At 36.6% G+C, this 26,047-nt stretch overlaps 1 protein-coding gene across 6 annotated transcripts in view; it reads left to right on the forward strand.

The window, feature by feature from the left end:
- Positions 1–26,047, forward strand: part of DIAPH2 (diaphanous related formin 2) — an 891,299-nt gene that overhangs the window by 86,486 nt on the left and 778,766 nt on the right. For 3 of the 6 annotated variants that reach the window (XM_079910016.1, XM_079910018.1, XM_079910020.1), the window contains one exon: positions 276–296. The exons of 2 other annotated variants lie outside the window; for them this stretch is intronic. In XM_079910016.1, the coding sequence (XP_079766142.1) occupies positions 276–296 (21 nt within the window). The remainder of the gene's footprint in view (positions 1–275; positions 297–26,047) is intronic. One more of the 6 variants, XM_079910021.1, reaches the window with a different exon arrangement.

The following is a 26,047-nucleotide window of genomic DNA, read 5'->3' on the forward strand; positions in this document are numbered from 1 at the left end:
TTACAGAAAATTAAAAAAAAAATCCTTAAGTTGTAATAATCTTTTATGTGGGAATCTTTATTCTGCAGACTTTACACATTTTTGAAATATGGTAGAAATCAATACTGATTTACTTGTGTTAGCCTCTAGATCTAAAGTATTAAAAGTATACATGGGGGTAGCTATTTACTAATTTACTAAACACTTAACTTCTGTGAAAAGCTTCTGATTACTAATACTGTTGCTGTTTGTTTTTTTTTACACCATAACCACTCTCCGTTGACCACTGCATGCAGATAGTTGGAAGTAAAGTTATGGTGAGTACAAAAGATGTGTTTTACCCTTAGTAGTGAATTTGTGCTTTTGGGGATTGAGTGATTTTTGCTTATAGTATTTTATATGTTGGGCTCTTCTTTTGGTGTATATTTTACCAAAACAGTGAGGTGAATATTAAGATCAGGTGAATAGAATTTAGCTATGGTAAGTATTTTTCCTGTGGCTTTGGGAAATGCTTTAGAAGTAGAATATGCTTGTATATTCTGTCTTAGAAAGTTTTACTTCTTTTTAAAATTTTTTTCTTTTTTTTTCGTAATTGTGCCCGTGTCAGTCTTTATGATTCTGATAAAACTGTGTGTTTTACCTCAGTTTTTCAGGATGGCAGGCAGAGACTCATAAAAGGTTGGTTTATGCTAACAGGAATTCTTATTGAAGTATCTGACTTTGACTTTAGTATCCCTAAGCACATAGTGTAACGAGAGCAACCTTTGATGTTCAGTCAGGAGACCTGCGTGCTTGTCTTTGTTGGGTGCCACTCATCAGCTCTGTGACTTTGGGCAAGTCATGTAGTTTCTCTGAGGTTCAGTTATTAAGTGGATAAATTGAAGTGATTGGCTTGCGTTATCTTTTAAGGTTCTTTCTGTTGCTGTCTTCTAAAGGTTCTTTTACTACAGACACTGCATTTCAGTGCCACAATTACATGATACACTATTATACCAATACACCAAAAGTGGCCTGTATTGTGATTAAGAGCTATTTGTAATTACCTTGCCTTCATGATTAAGCAGTCTGCATTTCAAAAACAGGCCAGGAAACATTATCTTTAGCATCATCAGGTACCGTGGTATCTAGAATAGTAAATATATTTACATTTGTTTTGCTTTTAAAAATTGAAGTCCTCTTTTTTTTTCTTTTTGAATTCACGTGACATTTAAGGGAAAACAAAGCCATTCATCTTTTGGGATGATTTCAAAAATCAACAAATATTTCTTCAGTGCTTATTATGTGCCAAGAACTGTGCTAGGCACACTGATGACTGGCAAATAAGAATGAGATAAGACCTTATAGTTTCAATAATATATGTTGAAATAATCAAACCTTAAATTGTGCCGGCTGATTGTAAGTGTAATAGGAATACATGAGCAGGAGAGAGAAGTAGGGTTAGAGTAATTAGAGAAAACTCCATGCACATTTCTAGACTTTCAGGATCTGGTGGCTGGGATTTGACTGGGGAGGAGAGATGATAGAGAAGCTCGCAGATTGTGGAAGTAATATTGAATGCAAAGGCTTGGAGAAAGAACCAAACTGTGTTTGGGAGGGGGTGGAGGGAGAAGAGGGAAATGAGAGATGAGGTTGACTTTGTTGGAACAAAGAACAAAAAAGTAAATTGGAAAGATTCAAAAATCAAGTTGAAAGAGGATCTTGAAGTCTGGGTAGAAGATTAGAAATTAGTTGGAGCAAGCAAGTGACATGAGGGAAGCAGGGTTTAAGAAAAATAAATTTGATAGTAGTAGGTAGGCTGGATCAGGCTAGTGGTTCCCAAAGTTGAAAGTATCAAAATGCAGGTTTTGCCCTTCATGGGGTCTGGGATAGGGCCAAGAACTCTGCCTTTTTATCAAGCACCACAGGAGATTCTGATAAGGTAGGCTCAAGAGCTGACTTTGAGAAATACTGGATTAGGATAGAGAGATTTGTTTGGGGTGCTACCTAGGAGACATGTGTGAGTCAGTGAGGACCTGCATTAAACTGGAGGCTTAAGTGTATAAGGGTGGGGTTAAATAACAGAGTTTGGGGCAATGAAGGAATCTGGAGCTCATTTTAATGTGGGCCAGAGCCAGCCTATATTTCTGGTCTTGGTACCATAAGCAATCCAATGGCCTATGCCAGAAGCTACTGAAAGATTACTGATTTCTCCACATCCAGTTACCAAGTTCTTTCTCCTAAATAACTCTCAGCTCTCTCCCCTAATCTCAGACCCATGATTTAACACACCTGTGGCTGCCCCAGTCTCCTCAATACTCTCCTAGTCTTGGCTCTCACACCCCACCCACACATGCTCTACATGGTTACAAGAGATGCTGCTGCTACCCCATCAAAACTTTCAAATGGCTCCCTATTCCTTTTGTGATCTTATCCCCGCTTGCTTTTCTAATTTCACCTCCAGCTGCATTCTTACATGTGCCTGTCCTCTGTCTGTACAGGAACACTTGGCAATTCCTTAACATCCTATTCTTTAATCCCTCTAAATCAAGCACAGTCTGCTTCTTTGAGCCAGAATGCCCTTTTCTTCTTGAGTGTGCCCAGCAAGCTCCTAAATATCCATCAAAATTAAGCTTCATGTCAGTCTTTGAAGGAAAAGCCATCTTAGATAACACCTTCCTTTCCATAGCACCGTGTATATAGCTCAATTGTAATATTTAGCACATTTTATTATGATAAATTATATGTTTTTCTTCCCCAATGAACATAGCTGGTGCCCTCAAAATACTAGGTCTAATGGGGAAGGTAGACAGGAAAACAGAATATAAGATAGGGCCTGAAGATGTAATATAGGAAAGGTTGCAAAGTGGCTGCTTATGGTTTAGCGAACAGTTTCATCTTGTCTGAGAGTGTTTTGAAAGACACTATGAGAAAGATGTTGCGATTGATCTACAATAGAAATGATTTCATACCCGTTGTTTTATCTGTGAGCTGCTTCTTACGTTGGAGTTTACAAATCCTGCAATAAGGGGGGGATACTCTAGGGATCGACCAGCTTCTAGAGGAAGTGATGAGGGGATTAATTCTAGAGTTTAGGTGGGAAGGGTGCCTTCAGGAGGAAGGTTTTTTGTTGTTTGTTGAGACTAGAGAGAGGAGTGAAGAAAAATATTTAAAATCACCAGTTGAAAGTCAGGTACAAAAGGGCTTATTTTTCGTGGTCTCACTAATCTACAAAAGATGGGAAGTGTTTGTTGATAAAATGGACAGGTAAGAATTTCATAAGAAGTGTTCAACAGAGAAGAAATCCTAGAATAGCCACTTTAAGTATTCTGGTTGCCTAAAGACTACATATGTTGGTCAAAAAATGAGTGATGTAGAAGTCAGACTGAAACTGGAAAGATGGAATATGTAATGAACCAGGTCTTCATGACCCTGTCTTCCTTTTATCTCTCCAGTGTTGATTAGAAGCAGAATTGGAGGCATTTGAGGTCCTCCTGATGTCAGACTACCATTAGCCTTAGTTTTCACTATTCTCTTTCAGAAATTTACTTTACAAATCAGGCTGTTACCTGAACATAACCATCCACTCAGCCTCAAGCAGTCTTGCTTCTGACTTGGCTCATTGGATCATTTTTTTTTTTTGCTTCGAATATTTTCCTTCCTGTGTCAACATTCTCCCCATCCTCAGCTCTTCCATGAAGTCTATCCCGATGACCTTCCCCCCCATTCCCCCACCTCCTGATTTCCTCCTAATAATTTCCCTGAACTTCTATAGCACTTTATTTTTAACTTTCTTTTGGAATCACTTTCTACTCTATTTTATAGTTTCTATTACATTATATGTTCTTTAAGGGCCTTTTTTATAATACACCTATATTACTTTAGTTTATAATAATGTATGTCCTTGAATAATACTTTCTGTTACCGTGCAGGTCTGTCTTTTTATGCCCACAATATAGACCCTATGAAGGGATACAAATTTTAGTAGAGGTCATGGATTCAGAGGCAAATAGACCTGAGCTCAGATTCCAACTCTGCTACGTACTAACTGTGTGACCTTAAATAATTTACTTAATGTCTCTGAACCTCAGTCTCCCTATTAACACAATGAGGATAATAATACTCAATTCAGGATGGTTTTGAAGTTTATTGTTTATATTTAATATATTTATTATATTAAGAACCTTGCAAATAGCAGGTCTAAATTACATTTTTTGGTTAAATGTATTAAATTTTACGAAATGCTTGGTATAACAGACATAAAACATGAAGATAACATGGTAAAACAAGATGAGACTTTGAGCTGCCTCTTTTTTTTTTTTTTGCTAAGTATTCAAGATGTGTGCTATTTAATAGAGTGATTTATTCTGGGTCAAGAATGGTGGGAAGGATTTGGCTGGATGGAAGAAAGAATGTTTTGCCTGTTTATTGGAAGCTATGTGTTATGTGGTATAGATTATTGCTGGGCTTTGAAAAAAAATAAAAATTCATATATGGTCTCAAGATAATATTGACAAGGTTATTTTAAAGATTTAATAAGATAGTTGAAGATTTGTTATAGATGCTATCTAAGAAAGGATAGAATATCTTCTTATCAATATCTTAAAATAGCAAAAGAGAACTTAGAGTGGGATAGAGATAGAAAGAACTGAATGACTTTTTCAATGGCTTCTAGTTATAGGTAAGTGTAAACTTTTTGAAAGAAAATAAATTGTTTTTATTATTTAGTAACGCATTGCATGAAACAGGTTTAGGAATCAGCTAAAATGACTAATTTGATTTCACTGCAAACCAGGAATAATGTATCCACAGGAGGAAGAAGAACCATTCTTCTGTGGGAAAAAAGGGTAAAAATTGACATGATTACATATGATAATTGGAAAATAGAATTATAATGACCAGACCTAACAATGTTAAATATAAAGTAACTTAATGACAGAAATAATTGAGCGCCTAGGGCAAGCAGTAGGGTGTCTTTTGGGATAGTGTTTATTTTGGCATCATAAAGACCTGAACTTAAATCCTGATTCAGCACTCATTCATTCTCTAGATCTGGTTAATCTCTCTAGCCACAGATTCTTTTCATTTTTGGTTAAAAAGTTACTGCCCACCTATTATGTGCCAGACACTATTCTAGGTGCTTGGGTGATGAACCATTACAGATAAATTCCTCATGGAGCTTATATTTCTACCTGGGGAGGCAGACAATAAGACGCATATCAAATATAACGGCAGGTAGTGGTAAGAGCTATAAAGGAAAAAAAGCAAGATGAGAAAGCCGAGTGTGATCAGGGTTGTGCTGTTTTAGATAGGTGAGCTCTCTGAGCAAATGACATTTGAACAGAGACATGAGTGAAACTGGGGAGAGCCAATGCAAATATCTAGGGAAGAGCTTTACAGGCAGAGAGAGTATCAAGTGCCCTGGCTTTGAGGCAGGAGTGTGCCTTGAGTATTTGAAGAATTGCAAAGAGGCCACTGTGGATGGAGTGGAGTGAACCAAGGGGAAGTACGGGGGTGTTTTTGTTAAGGTGACTAAAAACATAGGTTAAGTATATCAGGGGGTTGTAAATGTGGAAAGGTAGGATAAGGTCATTTTAGGAGGGATATGCCAAGGAGATGGTACTTTAATAGTCAGTGAGGAATCAAGGTTTTGAGCAATGGAATGACAAAATCTGAGTTACATTTGGGGAAGATTAATGGAGCAGTGGAAATTGGAGAGGTTAGAGACTGGGGCAGGGAGATCAAGCTGGGGGTTGTTGCTGTACTTGAAGTAATAAGACCCTGGAATGGAGACTGGTTAGTAAGAACTAAATGGAGGTGATAGATGAGAGAGAGAGATTGCAGAAGTAGAATATATCAGCCTCAGCAAATGATGAAAAAGGGCAGAGGAGATGTGTGACTCAATAATGAGTGAATTTGCAAGCATGGGTGACTGAAGTGATGGTGACTTGAGCCTTCATGGAGAAGTCAGGAGCAAGACTACGTTTGGAGTAAAACAGGATGAGTTCAGTTTAGACATGTTAATCAAGGAGAAATTAGTAAAATCACAGAAATAAGAATAAAGTTATTGCCACGCAAGACCATTTCTTCAGCACTCGTAGCATAGAGTAGAATTTTTATAATTAGGTTTTCTGTTTCAAACACCTACTTTAACTATTGTAAATATATTCTCTGCACATGCTGCTGAACATATGTTGTTTATCATTCTAATAACACTTACCTGTTTATAAACCACAGCCTCATTTCCTGTACTAGGCAATGAAGGTCATGTGTGTTTCTTGTTGACTCAGTGGACCTGGATAGAAAAGAGCTAATCATTTTGGTGGCCTGTAGTATTGCTTACTAGATAAGCCATTTTATGTAATTAGGATGTCACATTTGTACGTTTTGCAGTGTTTCTAAATAATCTGAGTCAAAAGGACAGCCCCATCATAGGTGAAGGGTAGGTACACATGTATGTTTCTTTGTCCTAATTGGGGCATGGCAATTTTGGGCACGATTGAGTGAATATTATAGGAACTTTTTTCTCAAAATAGAGCCAAATGAATTTGTTTCCCTAGGCTGTTGAAGAAGTTCATGCTGAAAGAAGGTTCCTGTTAACAGTAAACTTATAGCCAGGCTCAAAGTAATAAATTCAAAATGCTATTGATGTGTTTCTTACTACAAGCGACCTACTAATTATAATAGCCATAAAATACCACTAAGCGTGGCAGTATGTATTTGTGGGCTGTTAAGCTGCTATTGCATTATTAAATTGAAGTTTTATTAGTTTACTGATCTAATAGTATCATCATGATTACTTCGTGTAACGTTACACTTGTGTCAGACCAATTATTTGAATATATCCTGTGAAAAAAAGATCAAATCTTACTTTGCTGTTTCTTTTTTTAAAAAATAATTGTATGGTCCAGAAGGGGGAGACAAAACATTGATTATTGGAGTTTGAAGTAGCTGCTTCTTGATAAAACATGGCTTTTTTGTATGCCAATTTGATTGTTTTTTGTTCCTCTTTCTCTTGTTATAGGTTTAGAAATTGTAGGATAGTTGCTACTGCAAAATATTTAGTTTTATGGTGGTGACAATTTTGTTAAAAATCTAAATTCAATCAGAATAAAAATAATCAGTGCAATTATTTTTAACTAGTATATATAAAGTAGAAAAGCTCATTTGGTGATCAGGTGAAAATAAGACCTAAGACTGTTTAATGAGGGTATATTTTATAAGTGATCTTTTAAAAATAGCACAAGCAATATTAAAATTCCACTTTTGGTCTTTTCTAATTTCACATTCATTATGTGCAATGAGTAGCTTCCTTCCCATTTCCTTATGTTTTGATACTGCAAGCTGGCTTGTGTATTATACTTGTTTTGGATAGGAATATCTGCATATGTTTTGAAAGGTTTTGTTATTTAAACCTCCATTCATTTTTAGAACAATTTCTTATCAGTCCCTTCCCTTCCAGTCATAAATTACATTATTTCATCATGCCAGATTAAATTCATTGTTTAAGGAATGCTAAGATAATGTCAATTATAAAATATTAGCAAGTCATCTTACCTTGGGCATTTGGAAACATCGAAAAGACAGTATGAATATTGACTTTCGTTTAGACATATATTTTGTAAATTGATGCATTAATATTTATGAGTATGGAGTAGTTATGTTTTATAGTGTGTCCTGATATTAGAAACAAAAAGATATCCTTTTCATGTAGGATTCTGCACTGCAAGTTTATTTTCTGTGTATTTTGCTTGTGATCACGTTTAAAATTTCAATTGAGCTTCTTTCTCTGTGTATATCATCAGGTAAAAAGAATACATTTAAAATCTGATGCTTGGTATAAGACATTTAACACTCGTGTAGTTATTATTTCATATTTTTTTTAATTTTTATTTATTTTTTATTTTATTTTATTTTTCATTTATGGCAACAGTTTTTTAAATTTATTATTTAATTTTTTTTTTCAATTATGGCAACAATTTTGATCAGCCATAGAACATGAGATAATTACATGAGAAGTGTTTTTTAATGTTTGTTTTGGTTGTTAAATAGTATGGTCTCTATACCACATATCCTTTAAAAGCTCTGTGTAAAATTTACTGTTACCATTATAAAACAAGTGGCATGACACAGGGATATTTCTTACGAGACAATGCTTTCTTGATCCAGGTAGTGTTGTCAGCAGGGGAAAAATTAGACACTCTAAGATGATGATCAATATTAAAGAGTTACCTTAACTTACTGTATATCAAATTTTGGCCTTTTTCTCACATGTCTGATTCAATTTCCCATTTCAGTTAATCAGATTTCATGTTCTTGCTTATCTGTTAGGAAAAGACTGGTTGAATCATAATTAGCTCCTTTGAATGGGATAAGGGCAGAATAAGATCATCTTAAAAATGCCACCTTAGATTTATAAAGTGCTTTAGAGTTTTTAAAGCCCTTTCACACATTTTCTCATTTGAGCTACATACTATATGTATTTCTGTAGGTCTGTGCATCATTTTTTCAGGAAGACATTACCTCCATCTCCAGATTCCTGGGGTCTGGCCATTTTCCATGGAGTTTTTTTGAGTGGTATATACTGTCCAGGATATTTTGTCGGTGGTCAACAGATATTCATAACGTGAATTAGTATCCAGTTTATATGCTTGTATGAAATGCTTTTTGAGCCTAATGTTTTGTGGGCCTGCATCGCTAAATAATGGTCATGTGACTAGTAACATTTAAGGTAATTTTTTTTTTACTGTGGTCACCATAATTCAGATACTGGATTACTGCATTCATTGCATGTGCTATTCTAGTTGAGACCACAATTGCCTATCAAAACAATATTGAAAACAAAAATGAATTTTAAGAGCGTCAATCAAAGGTACAAAAAACTTTCCAAGCTCATTTTTTATGCTGATCTGTTTGTAAATTTTTACTAACCTGTCATGGTTCCTTTCTTCAATGAATTTGTGATCTAAGGAGAACATAATTGCTCATGCAGTGTAATTCTTGTGCTTTGAGTGTAGTAACTACTTTGTATACTTTAGGTGAGTCATTTATTTTCATTGATGATGATGCTTTTTTGGCAGAGTGGTTTGCATCCAGAGAGCTGTTTTACAAAGTGTGATTGGCACCCGTATACTAGGTAGATAGAGTGTGTGTGTGCGTATGTGTCTGTGTATCTGTATATCCATCTATCTGTCTATCCTCTCAGAGTTAAATGAGGTCACATAGGTTCTCTCTATGTTCGAAAGCTGAGAAGTTATGAGAACTGAGACTTTTCCTCAGAATTATTTCAGATTTTCTTATTGTGTGGAATGTTTTCGCGTAGAGTGAGGTAAGTATATGTTATAGGGTGAACTGTGCCTCCCATAAGTCCTATGTTGAAGCCCTAACCCCCAGTACCTGAGAATGTGACTATTTGGAGATAGGGCCTTTAAAGAGTTTATTAAATTAAAATGAGGCTGTTAGGGTATACCCTAATCCAATCTAACTGGTGTACTTATAAGAGGAAATTTGGACAAAGAAACACCAGAGGTATGCACAGAGGAAACACCATGTGAGGACACAGAGAGAATGTGGCCATATGTCAGCCAAGGAGAGCGGCCTCAAGAGGAAACCAACCCTGCTGACACCCTGATCTTGGAATTCTAGCCACAGACTGTGAGGAAATAAATTTTGGTTGTTTAAGCCACCTGCTCTGTAGTTTTGCTTTTCTCATCTTCTTCTTCTTCTTTTTTTTTTTTTTTTTGTTATGACAGCCCTAGCAAACTAATACAGTATATAATATTCATTCTGTTGTATTCAACACGTAATAATAGCTAACCTTTAGAGGGCACTGAGTGCCAGGGACTACGCTTAGTAAGTTTCATGTAAAAACCAATTTAATCCTCATAACAATTATCACCCCCATTGTTTGGATGAGGAAAGTGAAGCTTAGGAAAGCAAGTACATTATCTGGGGTTGCACAGCAAGTAGGTAGGAGAACCAGGACTTGACTCCAGTCGGACTGAGTCCAGAGCTTGGCCTCTTAACCAAAACCTGAGTAAGAATTTGGTGGGTTCCAGGCAGTTATGGATAATGGTCATCACCATGGGTGCTTACTTTCACTAACATTATTATTATTTTAAAAATTTATTTTGTTGAAGTATAGTTGATTTACAATGTTGTGTTAATTTCTGCTGCACAGCAAAGCGAGTCAGTTCTACATATATATTCTTTTTCATATTCTTTTCTATTATGGTTTATCACAGGATACTGAGTATAGTTCTCTGTGCTATACAGTAGGACTTTGTTGTTTATCCATTCGATATATAATAGTTTGCATCTGCTAATCCCAAACTCCCAGTCTATCCCTCCCTCATCCCTCTCCCCCTTGGCAACCACAAGTCTGTTCTCTGTGTCTGTGAGTCTGTTCCATGGATAAGTTCATTTGTGTCATATTTTAGATTCCACATATAAGTGATATGGTATGGTATTTGTCTTTCTCTCTCTGACTTACTTCCCTTAGTATGATAATCTCTAGGTCCATCCATGTTGCTGCAAATGGCATTATTTCATTTTTTATGGGTGAGTAGTATTCCATTGTATATGTATGCCACATCTTCTTGATCCATTCATCTGTCGATGGACATTTAGGTTGCTTCCATGTCTTGGTTATTATAAATAGTGCTGCTATGAACATAGGGGTACATGTATCTTTTTGATTTATAGTTTGGGACAAACACTTTTTTTTAAAATACTCAACAAATATTTTTATTGAGATATAATTGACATATAACATCCTATTAGTTTCAGGTATACAACATACTGATTCGATTTATGTATATATTGTAAAATGATCACCACAATAAGTCTAGTTAACATCCATCACCCCACATAGTTACAAAGTTTTCATCTACTCTAAACAACTTTCAAATATACAATACAGTGTTATTAACTATACTCACCATGCTGTATATTACATCCCCAGGACTTATTTATTTTATAACTGGATATTTGTCCCTTTTGACCCCCTTCATCCATTTTTGCACCCCACCCCTCCCTGCCCCGGCCTACCTCCGGCAACCACTAATGTCTTCTCTGTATCTCTGAGTTTGGCTTTTTGTTTTTGTTTTTTAAATCCCACATATAAGTGAGATATTTCAGTATTTGTCTTTCTCTGTCTGTCTTATCTCACTTAGCATAATGCCCTCAAAGTCCATCCATGTTGTCACAAATAGCAGGATTTCCTTCTTTTATATGGTTGAATAATATTTCACACTATGCATATGTACCACATTTCCTTTATCCATTCATCCATTGATGAACACTTAGGTTGCTTCCATGTCTCAGCTATTGCAAATAATGCTGCAGTGAACATCATGGTGCATAGACCTTTTACTGTTAGTTTTTTGTTTGTTTGTTTGTTTCCTTCAGATAAATATCCAGAAGTGGAATTGCTGGATCATATGGTAGTTCTATTTTTAATTTTTTGAAGTAGGACAAACACTCTTAATCACCATTTAGGTCAAGAAAAGAACTAGTTTGTTGTATTTTTTAGATTCTCCATATAAATGATATAATACAGTACTTGTTTCTCTCTGTCTGACTTATATCACCTAGCATAATATGCTCCAAGTCTGTCCATGTTGTCGCAAATGGCAAAATTTCATTCTTTTTTGTAGCTGAGTAGTATTCTATTGTGTGTATATCTATATCTATATCTATCTATCTCACATCTTCTTTATCCATTCTTCTGTTGATGTGCATTTAGGTTGTTGCCACGTCTTGGCTATTGTAATAGTGGTGCTATGAACATTGGGGTGCATGTATCTTTTCGAGTTATAGTTTTGTCTGGATATATGCCCAGGAGTGGGATTGCTGGGTCATATGGTAGTTCTAGTTTTAGTTTTTTTAAGGAACCTCCATACTGTTCTCCATAGTGGCTGTACCAATTTGCATTCCCACCAACAGTATAGGAGGTTCCCCTTTTCTCCACACCCTCTCCAGTATTTTTTATTTCTAACATTATTATTTAGTCCTTCACAGATTGCAAATAGGGGATTATCTTCCACCAGCTGGAGAATGCTTCTAATCACACCAACAACACAGAGAGAGCCCTCCCTATCACAGAGAATTAAGTGCCTCTATACAAATGTTGCTCTATGGGCCAAAAATGACTGAGTAGACATGGTCTTTGTGCTTTCATAGCAGATATTAAAAAACAGGTAACATTACCTCAGATGAACAGAATGTACTGAGCAACATAAATGTGAGGAAAGAGATACTGCTCCTTTGTAAACCAAACATAAATATTAGAAATAATCCCATTATTAGGTATTGCCTTTAATTTCTTAAAGCCCTTTTCCCTGTGTCTAAATTAGATTAGACATTGTGCTTCTTCAAGTTTCATATCATCAGTGTTCACCTTTCTTATGCATTATTTCCTTTTATAATTAATTTCAATTAAACATTAGTTTTGTTTAATTAAGATTGTGTAATTAAAATGCTTATAAGCTCCCAAAGGGCAAGGACTGTGTCTTAATACCCCTTAGACATTTTAAAATACATTAGGCTATAACAGCAATAAAATAATTAAACATCCTTTTGTTCAATCTCTGCATATTTACAATGCCTCTGACACTGAACTGTATAAAAACTGAAATAAGAAAGATGCTTTCATAATGCTTTTCAAGAACAGAAGTCCTCTTCCATTGGAAATGCAGCCTAGCATCTTAAAATCTAATTTTTTTCAAGAACAAACTAAATTTCTCCTATTGAAGTTCAGGCCCCTTTCCTCTTGATACGTTTCCTACTTCCGCTGAGGACGGTTGTTCATCATCACCCACGCAACCTCTCTTAGGACCTTGTAGATTTAAGTGGCCCCTCAGTTTCCTCTTCTCTCACTTGCTTTAACTTTTCCATATCGTGCTGCCTTCTTTTTAATTGCTTTTGGACTGTACAGTTTAGGGCTTCAGAAGTGTAAGTGCCACTTGATAATACACCCAGTTTAAATGATCTCATTCTCATTGTACTCAGTGTGTGTAGTTTCTGAGTTTTAGTGGTGACACTGTTGATAGCGATTGATTTTTATATACAGATGTGACTAAAATTAAAGACCGAGAACTGTTCCCCCTCCATTCTTTTCTCATTATGTAAGAAACTCCAAAAATAGCTCCTCATCACATGAACTAGAAACATCCTGGATGTTTCATCTGGAGTCTTTCTCGAATTGTTTGCTCGCAGCTTGGTGTACAAAGTAAATCATACCCATCCGTAAGCCACCACACAAAATGGATGCTTAGAGCGTAAATTATAACATAGTAGAAATTACTGCATTTGGACTCAGAAGACCTGGGGTTTGGCTTATGGCTCTGTCTCTTAATGGCTAAGTGATTTGGGGTGAAGCACTCAACATTTTCTGAGCCCAAGTCTCTTTATCTGTAGCTCTCCTGCCATCCTAATAGAATTATGAAGTACTTGGTAAACTGCAAAACACACTGCACATAGAAATCATTATTATGGTACTCATGAAAGAAATGATTCTCACGGTAGTTCCTAATACACATTTTTTGGAAGAAAGCGCTAAAGCACAACTACTGCTTACAGTGACACATGCACGCAGGCATTCATTCCTTCATTCCTCAGGGTCAGTTTCGAAACCAGTTGTAGTTATAATTGTTGTAAAAGCTCAGGTCTTCCAAGAAGGCTCCCCGGGCCACAGACTACATTTAAAAGTCACCCTTTTAATTAAAAGGCACAAGCAACCATGAGAATTATCCCCAGTCTTCCATCTAAATATTAAAATGTCTGCATTTGAAACTGCATGGCCATGGTCTCATTTTCTCATTTCATTTGAACTCTTTTCTTCAGCTGAATATTGTATATACTCTACAAATTAGGGATTCAGCAACTTCTAAACTAAAGTCACATGAACTCAGAGGTGGGAAAGTTTCTGGAGTAGTATTTTGATATTGTAGTGGTACTTAAGAATTTGGGCTTTTTTTTTTTTTTTTTTTAAGTAATGCCAAATGTTTACATACAAAAGGCCATGTTTCCTTTAAATATGTTTTAAACCAAATATATGACTGAAAGCAAATGCTTTTCAAGTTTGTTATTTTCATTCTAAGAGTAATACAACATGTTTCAGAAAATTGGATAATGGAGTTAAGGAGAGGGAATTAAAAAAGAAAAAAAAAAAAAAAGACCATACCCTCATAACCCTAACATAAACCACTGTTAGTAATTTGGTACTGATAGCCAGTCATTTCTCTGCTGTGTAGTTTTATTTTTAACATGATTTCTATCATTCTTTGTAGCTATACTTCTTCAGAAATGTATCTCTATTTTATGATGAGGTAAACTGATACAGATGAGTTTTGGTAAATTGTACCTTCTGATAGCAAAGTCGTATTTTAACCAATCCTGGCACTCTCACTTCATTTAATTGCATTCTGGTTACTGTAAACACAGTATCTAGAGGCATTTGATGCCTTGTACGGTTATGGCATGATTTTATATTTAGTAATGTTTGAGTATGTGGACCGTAATAGGCCATTTTTACGTGTTTTCCTGGGTAGCTTAAAAAAACCTAATGAAAAATGTCCATGATCTATCTATTCCATTATTGGATGAACATAATATACAGATTGCCATCAAGATATGAAACAACACTAAATCTCAATTTTCTCAGGTAACTATTTATAATACATTTTTCTTATTTATGAGATATGAATAATTTGTAGAAGAATCTAGAGGTGTTGAGTGGATATTAAGTAGCAGAAAAGTGTATCAGTGAGTCTCATGAAATTGTGTAAACCTCTATATTCATTACTTTTGGGGGTGTGGTTGAATTACTGTTGCAAATGAAGCAAGACCATTTGGAAAGATTACTTGTATTAAACAGATGACAAGGCTGAAGTAGCTGCAAAAACTATTTCATGCTTTTGTTTTTAATGTAGTCCAATTATACAATGTCACATCAGATTGTGTGTGAGTATACAAGTGCATAATTTTAATTTTATTTCTGAGTTATCACATTTTAAGAAATTGATTAAAATCACCCAAAATATTTGATAAGCTTTTTCTATATAGCAAATTAACCATTGCCACTAAGTTAAAGCAAGATTGAAAGTTTGGCAATCAGTACCTTTATTAAAGGAACAGATCAATTACTTTATAGTTACCTATTTTGTCTTTTGTAGCAAGGAATTCACTACCACATTTTATTATTTGCTTTAATTTCTTATTCTGAAGTTTCAAATCTGCAGAATCATTAAAGAATATTACAATGAATATTCACACCCGTCACCATGATTCTCTAATGTTTTCACATATTTGCTACATTCTCTTTTTCTTTTTCTCCTTTTTATTCTTTTCTGAGTCTTAGTTGCTGATAAATAACTCTACCCCTAAGTACTTCAGTGTGTATCTCTCTTTTTTTTTTTTAACATCTTTATTGGAGTATAATTGCTTTACGTTTTTGTGTTAGTTTCTTCTGTATAACAAAGCCAATCAGCTATATGTATACATATATCCCCATATACCCTCCCTCTTGTGTCTCCCTCCCACCCTCCCCATCCCACCCCACTAGGTGGTCACAAAGCACTGAGCTGATCTCCCTGTGCTATGCAGCTGCTTCCCATTAACTATTTTACATTTGGTAGTATATATATGTCCATGCCACTCTCTCACTTTGTCCCAGCTTACCCTTCCCCCTCCCCATGTCCTCAAGTCCATTCTCTACGACTGCGTCTTTATTCCTGTCCTGCCCCTAGATTCTTCAGAAACATTTTCATTTTTAGGTTCCATATATATGTGTTAGCATACAATATTTGTTTTTCTCTTTCTGACTTACTTCACTCTGTATGACAGACTCTAGGTCCATCCACCTCACTATAAATAACTCAATTTCATTTCTTTTTATGGCTGAGTAATATTCCATTGTATATATGGGCCACATCTTCTTTATCCATTCATCTGTTGATTGACACTTAGGTTGCTTCCATGTCCCAGCTATTGTAAATAGTGCTACAATGAACATTGTGGTACATGACTCTTTTTGAATTATGGCTTTCTCAGGGTATATGCCCAGTAGTGGGATTGCTGGGTCATATGGTAGTTCTAGTTTTAGTTTTTTAAGGAATCTCCATACTGTTCTTCATAGTGGCTGTATCAATTTACATTCCCACCAACAGTACAACAGGGTTCCCTCTTCTCTACACCCTCTCCAGCATTTATCGTTTGTAGATATTTGATGATGGCCATTCTGACTGATGTGAGGTGATACCTCACTGTATTTTTTTTTTATTTATATATATTTTTTGTGGTACGTGGGCCTCTCACTGTTGTGGCCTCTCTCATTGCAGAGCACAGGCTCCGGACGCACAGGCTCAGTGGCCATGGCTCACAGGCCCAGCCGTTCCGTGGCATGTGGGATCTTCCCGGACTGGGGCACGAACCCGTGTCCCCTGCATCGGCAGGCAGACTCTCAACCACTGTGCCACCAGGGAAGCCCCTCATTGTAGTTTTGATTTGCATTTCTCTAATGATTAGTGATGTTGAGCATCCTCTCATGTGTTTGTTGGCAATCTGTGTATCTTCTTTGGACAAATGTCTATTTAGGTATTCTGCCCATTTTTGGATGGGGTTGTTTGTTTTTTTAATATTGAGCTGCATTAACTGCTTATATATTTTGGAGATTAAGCCTTTGTCCATTGCTTCATTTGCAAATATTTTCTCCCATTCTGAGGGTTTTCTTTTCTCCTTGTTTATTGTTTCCTTTGCTGTGCAAAAGGTTTTAAGTTTCATTAGGTTCCATTTGTTTATGTTCGTTTTTATTTCCATTTCTCTAGGAGATGGGTCAAAACGATCTTGCTGTGATTTATGTCAGAGTGTTCTGCTATGTTTTCCTCTAAGAGTTTTATAGTGACTGGCCTTACATTTAGGTCTTTAATCCATTTTGAGTTTATTTTTGTGTATGGTGTTAGGGAGTGTTCTAATTTCATTCTTTTACATGTAGCTGTCCAGTTTTCCCAGCACCACTTATTGAAGAGGGTGTCTTTTCTCCATTGTGTATTCTTGCCTCCTATATCAAAGATAAGATGACCATATGTGTGTGGGTTTGTCTCTGGGCTTTCTATCCTGTTCTATTGACCTATATTTCTGTTTTTGTGCCAGTACCATACTGTCTTGATTACTGTAGCTTTGTCGTATACTATAAAGTCAGGGAGCCTGATTCCTTCAGCTCCGTTATTCTTTCTGAAGATTCCTTAGGCTATTCGGGGTCTTTTGTGTATCCATACAAATTGTGAAATTTTTTGTTCTAGTTCTGTGAAAAATGCCATTGGTAGTTTGATAGGGATTGCATTGAATCTGTAGATTGCTTTGGGTAGTAGAGTCATTTTCACAATGTTGATTTTTCCAGTCCAAGACCATGGTATATCTCTCCATTTGTTTGTATCATCTTTAATTTCTTTCATCAGTATCTTATAGTTTTCTGCATACAGGTCTTCTGTGTCCTTAGGTAGGTTTATTCCTAGGTATTTTATTAGTTTTGTTGCAATGGTAAATGGGAGTGTTTCCTTAATTTCTCTTTCAGATTTTTCTTCATTCGTGTATAGGAATGCAAGAGATTTCTGTGCATTAGTTTTGTATCCTGCTACTTTACCAAATTCAGAGATTAGCTCTAGTAGTTTTCTGGTAGAGCCTTTAGGATTTTCTATGTATAGTATCATGTCACCTGCAAACAGTGACAGTTTTACTTCTTCTTTTCCAATTTGGGTTCCTTTTATTTCTTTTTCATCTCTGATTGCTGTGGCTAGGGCTTCCAAAACTATGTTGAATAATAGTGGTGAGAGTGGGCAACCTTGTCTTCTTCCTGACCTTAGTAGAAATGGTTTCAGTATTTCACCGTTGAGAACAATGTTGGCTGTGGGTTTGTCATATATGGCCTTTATTATGTTGAGGTAAGTTCCCTCTATGCCTACTTTCTGGAGGGTTTTTATCCTAAATGGGTGTTGAATTTTGTCCAAAGCTTTTTCTGCATCTTTTGAGATGATCATATGGTTTTTCTCCTTCAATTTGTTAACATGGTGTATCACGTTGATTGATTTGCGTATATTGAAGAATCCTTGCATTCCTGGGATAAACCACACTTGATCATGGTGTATGATCCTTTTATTGTGCTGCTGGATTTTGTTTGCTAGTATTTTGTTGAGGATTATTGCATCTATGTTCATCAGTGATAATTGGCCTATAGTTTTCTTTTTTGTGTGACATCTTTGTCTGGTTTTGGTGTCAGGGTGATTGTGGCCTCATAGAATGAGTTTGGGAGTGTTCCTCCCTCTGCTATATTTTCGAAGAGTTTGAGAAGGATAGGTGTTAGCTCTTCTCTAAATGTTTGATAGAATTCGCCTGTGAAGCTATCTGTTCCTGGGCTTTTATTTGTTGGAAGATTTTTAATCACAGTGTCAATTTCAGAGCTTGTGATTGGCCTGTTTGTTTTCTATTTCTTCCTCGTTCAGTCTCAGAAGGTTGTGCTTTTCTGAGAATTTGTCTGTTTCTTCCAGGTTGTCCAATTTATTGGCATATGGCTGCTTGTAGCAATCTCTCATGATCCTTTGTATTTCTACAGTGTCAGTTGTTACTTCTCCTTTCTCATTTCTAATTCTGTTGATTTGAGTCTTCTCCCTTATTTTCTTGATGTGTCTGGCTAATGGTTTATCAATTTTGTTTTTCTTCTCAAAGAACCAGGTTTTCGTTTTACTGATGTTTGCTACTGGTTCCTTCATATCCTTTTCATGTACTTCTGATCGTATCTTTATGATTTCTTTCATTCTGCTAACTTTGGGGGTTTTTTTGTTCTTCTTTCTCTAATTGCTTTAGGTGTAAGGTTAGGTTGTTTATTTGAGATTTTTCTTGTTTCTTGAGGTAGGATTGTATTGCTGTAAACTTCCCTCTTAGAATTGCTTTTTTGTGGTCAGAAAAGATACTTGATACAATTTCAATTTTCTTAAATTTACCAAGGCTTCATTTGTCATCCAAGATATGATCTATCCTGGAGAGTGTTCCATGAGCACTTGAGAAGAAAGTGTATTCTGTTGTTTTTAGATGGAATGTCCTAGAAATATCAATTAAGTCCATCTTGTTTTATGTGTCATTTAAAGCTGTGTTTCCTTATTTATTTTCATTTTGGTTGATATGTCCATTGGTGAGAGTGGGATGTTAAAGTCCCCTACTATTATTGTGTTACTATCGATTTCCCCTTTTATGGCTGTTAGTAGTTTCCTTATGTATTGAGGTGCTTCTATTTTTGGTGCATAAATTACAATTCTTATCTCTTATTTTTGCATTGATCCCTTGATTATTTTGCAGTGTGCTTCTTTGTCTCTTGTAATAGTCTTTAAAGTCTATTTTGTCTGATATGAGAATTGCTATTCCAGCTTTCTTTTGATTTCCATTTGAATGGAATATCTTTTTCCATCTCCTCACTTTCAGTCTGTGTGTGTCCCTAGGTCTGAAGTGGGTCTCTTGTAGACAGCATATGTACAGGTCTTGTTTTTGTATCTATTCAGTCAGTCTATGTCTTTTGGTTGGAGCATTTAATCCATTTACATTTAAGGTAGTTATTGATATGTATGTTCCTATTACCATTTTCTTAATTGTTTTGGGTTTGTTATTGTAGGTCTTTTCCTTCTCTTGTGTTTCCTTCTAGAAAATTTTTAAATTCATCTATTGTGTTGGTCATCATTGTTTGTTTGCTCTTTAGTTCTTCTAGGTCCTTGTCAAACTTTTCTTTTATTTTCTCCATTGTATTTCCAGGATTTTGGATCATCTTTACTACCATTACTCTGAATTGTTTTTCAGGTCAACTGCTTATTTCCTCTTCATTTGTTTGGTCTGGTGGGTTTTTAACCTTGCTCCATCATCTGCTGCGTATTTTGGTCTCTCATTTTGCTTAACTTACTGTGTTTCGGGTCTCCTTTTCGCAGGCTGCAGGTTCGTAGTTCCCATTTTTTTTGGTGTCTGCCCACAGTGGGTATGGTTGGTTCAGTGGGTTGTGTAGGCTTCCTGGTGGAGGGAACTTGTGCCTGTGTTCTGGTGGGTGAGGATGGATGTTGTCTTTCTGCTGGGCAGGACCATGTCCAGTGGTGTGTTTTGGTATTTCTGTGAACTTATTATGAGTTTAGGCAGCCTATCCACTAATGGGTGGTGTTATGTTCCTGTCTTGCTAGTTGTTTGGCATGGGGTATCCCACTTTGGAGCTTGCTCATCGTTGAGTGGAGCTGGGTCTTAGCGTCAAGATGGAGGTCTCTGGGAGAGCTCTCGCTGATTGATATTAGCTGGGGCCGGGAGGTCTCTGGTATTCCAGTGTCCTGAGCTCAGCTCTACCATCTCTGAGGCTCAGGCCTGACACCGGTCGGAGCACCAAGACCCTGTCTGTCACATGGCTTAGAAAAGAAGGGATAAATAAAAGAAAGAAAGGCAAAAATTAAATAAAATAAAATAATTAAAATAAATATTTTTAAAAAATATTATTAAAATAAAAAGTAAGAAAAATAATATAAAGAAAAAGAAGAGTGCAAAGAAACCAGTAAATAAATCCACCAATGATAAGAAGCGCTAAAAACTAAACTAAGGTAAATATGTAAGTCAGGAACTAGTCAGTCACGTACAGCAAACCCCAAGTCTACAGTTGCTCCTGAAGTCCACCATGTAAGTTTTGGGATGATTCGTTGTCTATTCAGGTATTCCACAGATGCAGGGTACATCAAGTTGATTGTGGAAATTTAATCTGCTGCTCCTGAGGCTGCACAGAGAAATTTCCCTTTCTCTTCTTTGTTCGCACGGCTCCTGGGGTTCAGCTTTGGATTTGGCCTCGCCTCTGCCTGTAGGTTGCCCTGTGGCATCTGTTCTTCGCCCAGAGAGGAGGGGGTTAAAGGAGCGGCCGATTAGGGGGTTCTGGCTCACTCAGGCCGGGCGAGGGAGGGGTATGGCATGTGGGGCAAGCCCGCGGCGGCAGAGCCCAGAGTGATGTTGCAATAGCCTGGGGCACGCTGTGTGTTCTTCCAGAGAAGTTGTCCCTGGATCACGGGACCTGGCAGTGGTGGGCTGCACAGGCTTCCAGGAGGGGAGGTGTGGATAGTGACCTGTGCTTGCACATAGGATTCTTGGTCACTGCAGCAGCAGCGTTAGTGTTTCATGCCCGTCTCTCGTGTCCACGCTGATAGCTGTGGCTCATGCCCATCTTTTGAACTTGTTTAGGTGGTGCTCTGAATCTCCTCCCCTTGTGTACCCCAAAACAATGGTCTCTTGCCCCTTAGGCAGGTCCAGACTTTTTCCCAGACTCTCTCCCAGCTAGCTGTGGTGCACTATCCCCCTTCAGGCTGTGTTCACGCAGCCAACCCCAGTCTTCTCCCTGGGATCTGACCTCCAAAGCCCAAGTCTCAGCTCCCAGCTCTGCCCACCCCGGCGGGTGAGCAGACAAGCCTCTCGGGCTGGTGAGTGCTGGTCAGCAGCGATCCTCTGTGCGGGAATCTCTCTGCTTTGCCCTCTGTACCCCTGTTTCTGTGCTCTCCTCCGTGGCTCTGAAGCTTCCCCCCCGCCACCCACAGTCTCCCCCCGCGAAGGGTCTTCCTAGTGTGTGGAAACCGTTCCTCCTTCACAGCTCCCTCCCACTGGTGCAGGTCCTGTCCCTATTCTTTTGTCTCTGTTTTTTCTTTTGCCTTACCCAGGCACGTGGGGAGTTTCTTGCCTTTTGGGAGGTCTGAGGTCTTCTGCCAGCTTTGAGTAGGTGTTCTGTAGGAGTTGTTCCACATGTAGACATATTTCTGATGTATTTGTGGGGAGGAAGGTGATCTCCACATCTTAGTCCTCCACCATCTTGAAGGTTGTCCTCTTCTGTGTGTATCTCTTAAGAACAAGGACCTTCTCCTGTATAAGCACAGTATAATTTTAAAACGCAGGGGATTTATCACTGATACAATACTATTATCTAATATACAGCCCATATTCAAGTTTCCCCAACTATCCCTTTGGGAATGTCTTTTATAACTTCTTTTCTCTAGAATCCATTCAGTGCTCACATGTTACATTTATTTGTCATATCTTTCTAGTCTTCTTTAATCAAGAACAGTTTCTAGACTTTAAAAGTTTTTTTCATTTCATTTCATTAATGTTCTGATGAGGGCAGTTGTTTTACATTATGTTTCTCAATTTGCATTTGTCTAACTGTTTCCCTATAATTAGATTCAGGGTAAACATATTTTCAAGGATGCTATGTGGGTGATGTTTGTCCTCAGTGTATCACTTCCTAGGGCACGTGGATATCAATTTGCCCCATTATTGGTGATGTTAAGGGTGGTAGTTTGGTCGAGAAGGTATCTTCCATATTTTTCTTTGCAATTAACAAATGATACATGCGGTTATACTTTGAGATCACTTAAATAACCTGTTCCCCAGCATCATTTCACATAGTTTTAACATTGGTTGATGATTCTTGTCTGAATCAAATTGTAACTGGGGTTTTTATAAAACGGTGATTTCTAATTTTATCATTCCTTCTACATTTATCATCTAGCATTCTTCTATTTTTTAAAAAAAATTATTGGAGTATAGTTGATTTACAATGTTGTGTTGGTTTCAGGGGTACAGCAAAGTGAATCAGTTATACATATACATATATCCACTCTTCTTTTTTTTCTAGATTCTTTCCCCATATAGGCCATTACAGAGTATTGAGTAGAGTTCCCTGTGCTATACAGCAGGTTCTTATTAGTTATCTGTTTTATATGTAGTAGTGTGTATATGTCTGTCCCAATCTCCCAACTTATCCCTTCCTCCCCCCCATCCCCTGGTGACCCTAAGTTTGTTTTCTACATTCGTGATTCTACTTCTGCTTTGTAAATAAGTTCATTTGTACCCTGTTTTTTTTAGCATTCTTCTTTAAAGTAGAACTTCCCTTGTTTCCCCTTCCCCTTTTAATTTTTAAAGAAATATTATTATGGAATAATGGATTCATTATTTAAATTCTGTTCACTGCCTTAGCTTATTGGTAGAAACTGTTAAAAACCTTTTAATTACTTACTGAAAATAACAAATAAAAATAAGCAGTTATTATCTGTTTTGTTTGAACTTTATGAGGTAATTATACACATACTAGTTTATTAACTCTCATCCAGGAGCAGTTCTGTTCCCCTCACCCCAGCATTCCAGAAGAAAACATTAGACAAGTATAGTGGAATCTGAAGTAATGAAATGTCTGACATGATCCATTTATTCACTGCAATTGCTGTATTTGGGCCCTACTTAGTTTCATTGCTGCATATTCCTTCTGAATATTCTAAACATTAAAATCTACTTTTGTATCTTATCAGACATAAGAAAGCTTATATCAGATTGCTATTTGAATCAGAATGCCTTTAGACATCTTTATTTTCAGAGTTCCAGGGTCTTTACAAAGTCATGACAGTTTACCTTCAGCTGTTATCAAGCATGAATCTATAAACACCCACAAATGTGTTTTCTGGAAAAATAAAGGCATTTGCATATAGGAATGTGGGTTGCCATAATGTTTGATCATCCAGAGCAATGCTTTTCAAACTGTCTCCCTTGCATGCTCTTCACCCGAGGCTTTGGTAGAGGTGCTTCATGATTTCTGCAGGTTTTTTCCCCAGTTCCGTTTAAAAAGAGAGGTTTACTTATTTTAAAAGGTTAAAAAAATAACACCCATGTTCAAAGATATTCAGATAAGTAATTTATAAGGCCAGATGCATTCATTTTTGTGTACACTTCAGAATGTAGCTTCTCTTAGCATCTTTAATTTGTTTATTTATTTATTTCCTTTTGGCTGCATTGGGTCTTTGCTGCTGTGCGTGGGCTTTTTATCGCAGTGGCTTCTCTTGTTGCAGAGCATAGGCTCTAGGCACGCGGGCTTCAGTAGTTGTGGCACGTGGGCTCAGCAGTTGTGGCTCACGGGCTCTAGAGCACAGGCTCAGTAGTTGTGGCACACAGGCTTAGTTGCTCTGCGGCATGTGGGGTCTTCTCAGACCAGGGCTTGAACCTGTGTCCCTTTTATTGGCAGGTGGATTCTTAACCACTGCGCCACCAGGAAAGTCCCATCTCTTGGCATCTTCAATGATAAAGTATTCTAAGATTGCAAGAGATGCTATTTTAAAACTCTTAACATGTATAGATATTTATTTGTGAAAATGTGGGTTTTCTTCATATAATACAACTAAAATGAAATGTGTAAATCATTTATATGCTTTGCTTAATAGAACTGTAGCTCTTTTATAAAATGCCTGATGTTAGATGTTTCTGTTTATCCAAATAGTCTCATTGTTCTTCTTGATTGACCTATCAATTCCCACTAATGGAATACTATTTTAATATACATGGAAAAAAGGTTAGTCTTTGCAAAAAAGTTTGTAAACTACCAGTCTTAGAGAAAATATCCATTTCAATATGTAAATTTAGGAGACCCATTATTTAAAGTATATGTGTTTGTATGAATTTTAAGTGTATTTCCTTTCATGGAACATTGAATTAGGACTTTACAATTAGCTCTCCTTGATCCTAATAAAATAAAGGGTGGAAATTAGGAATTCGTGCTGCTCTTAAGTAAAAACAAGAATCCTTTTAGCGGTCTGGATCGAGGGGTTGTGAAAAACAGCAGTCACACTTACCTGTAAATCTGTATGGCTGAAAAACAGATTGTGGCAAAATGGTCAAGGAACTATGAGGGGGGCAGCAATCTCATGGCATTAGTGTATTTTAGAGCTGACACTGGAGTTTGTATTGCCCATAAGATCAAGGTGAAGTTTAGCCAAAAGTTTTGTGGCCCTTCATAATCTATTTCCAGGTTCTCCTTATTACCTCTACCATATTCTACTGTTCAGTTTATATCTGTATCTTGATTTCTGCCCTTCCAATTAGTCTCTTTGAGTAATTAGGATAAGTGACTTCTTTTAAAAATTTTTATTATTTTATTGAAGTATAGTTGATTTGCAATGTTGTCTTAATTTCTGGTATACAGCAAACTGATTCAGTTTTTTGTATATATATTCTTTTTCATATTCTTTTCCATTACAGTTTACTACAGGATATTGAATATAGTTACATGTGTTATACAGTAGTAGGAGCTTGTTGTTTCTCTGTTTTATATACTACTCCCAAACTCCTAATTTATCCCTCCCCCACCCCCCTCCCGTTTGGTAACAGGATAAGTGATTTGTGAAATTTCATTATATAAGCATTACTTGCTGTCTGGTTAGGGAAAAAAGCATATTCCTAATTGCCAAAATTATCCTTTGGTTCTACACTCAAAACTATTTTCCTAGAAATATTATGTCCTATAAATAAGAAGAGACTACATAAATATACATAAGCATTTTATGGATGAAGGTAGAACATGGGGTAATTTCCTTATGTAAGGAACAGCTCTTAATAAATTAGTTCTTTAAAATCCTGTTTATATTACTTTATAATGACTGGAGAATAGCTTAGGTAAAACGTTATACCCAGATAAGTGTTACATGTAAATAGTGAGAGAATGAACTAACACTAAAATATGTTAAAACACATATATTTATAAATATAAGTACCTTATCTTACCGATGTCAATTTTAAGAAATAAAATTCATACTATTGAAAACAGAGGTGTAAAAATGATCCTATAGTGCTTTTAAATTCAAAGGTGTGAAATCTATGACTTTTATCCTGCTATTTAATGTTATATAAGCCCTATTCTTTATCCTCAATATTTCTTATTTATTTATAAAATATTTATTGAATGTACCAGGTATTTTTCTAGGTACTGAGGGAAGAAAAACAATACAGGAAGAAAGTTCCTTAGAACTTAAAGTCTAGTTGGGCTAGTGTTATTTAGAGTAGATCACTGAAACAATATGTTTCTTTGGTAAGTCTCAATGTCTTCACTCTAAGGGGAGCAGAGGTCACATTTTCTAGTGTGTAAATTGATCATTTTATTTTATAAAACACAGTTGCTATTAGCCTCTCATAAAGTATTTTCTTTCCCTACAAGGGTTTATTTAACATTAACCATCGAGTGCATTAAATCAGACCACAGTGAAATCTTAGTAGTAAGCGAAGGCTAGAT

The sequence above is a fragment of the Stenella coeruleoalba genome (assembly GCF_951394435.1).
Source record: "Stenella coeruleoalba genome assembly, chromosome: X".
Lineage (NCBI taxonomy): Eukaryota > Metazoa > Chordata > Mammalia > Artiodactyla > Delphinidae > Stenella > Stenella coeruleoalba.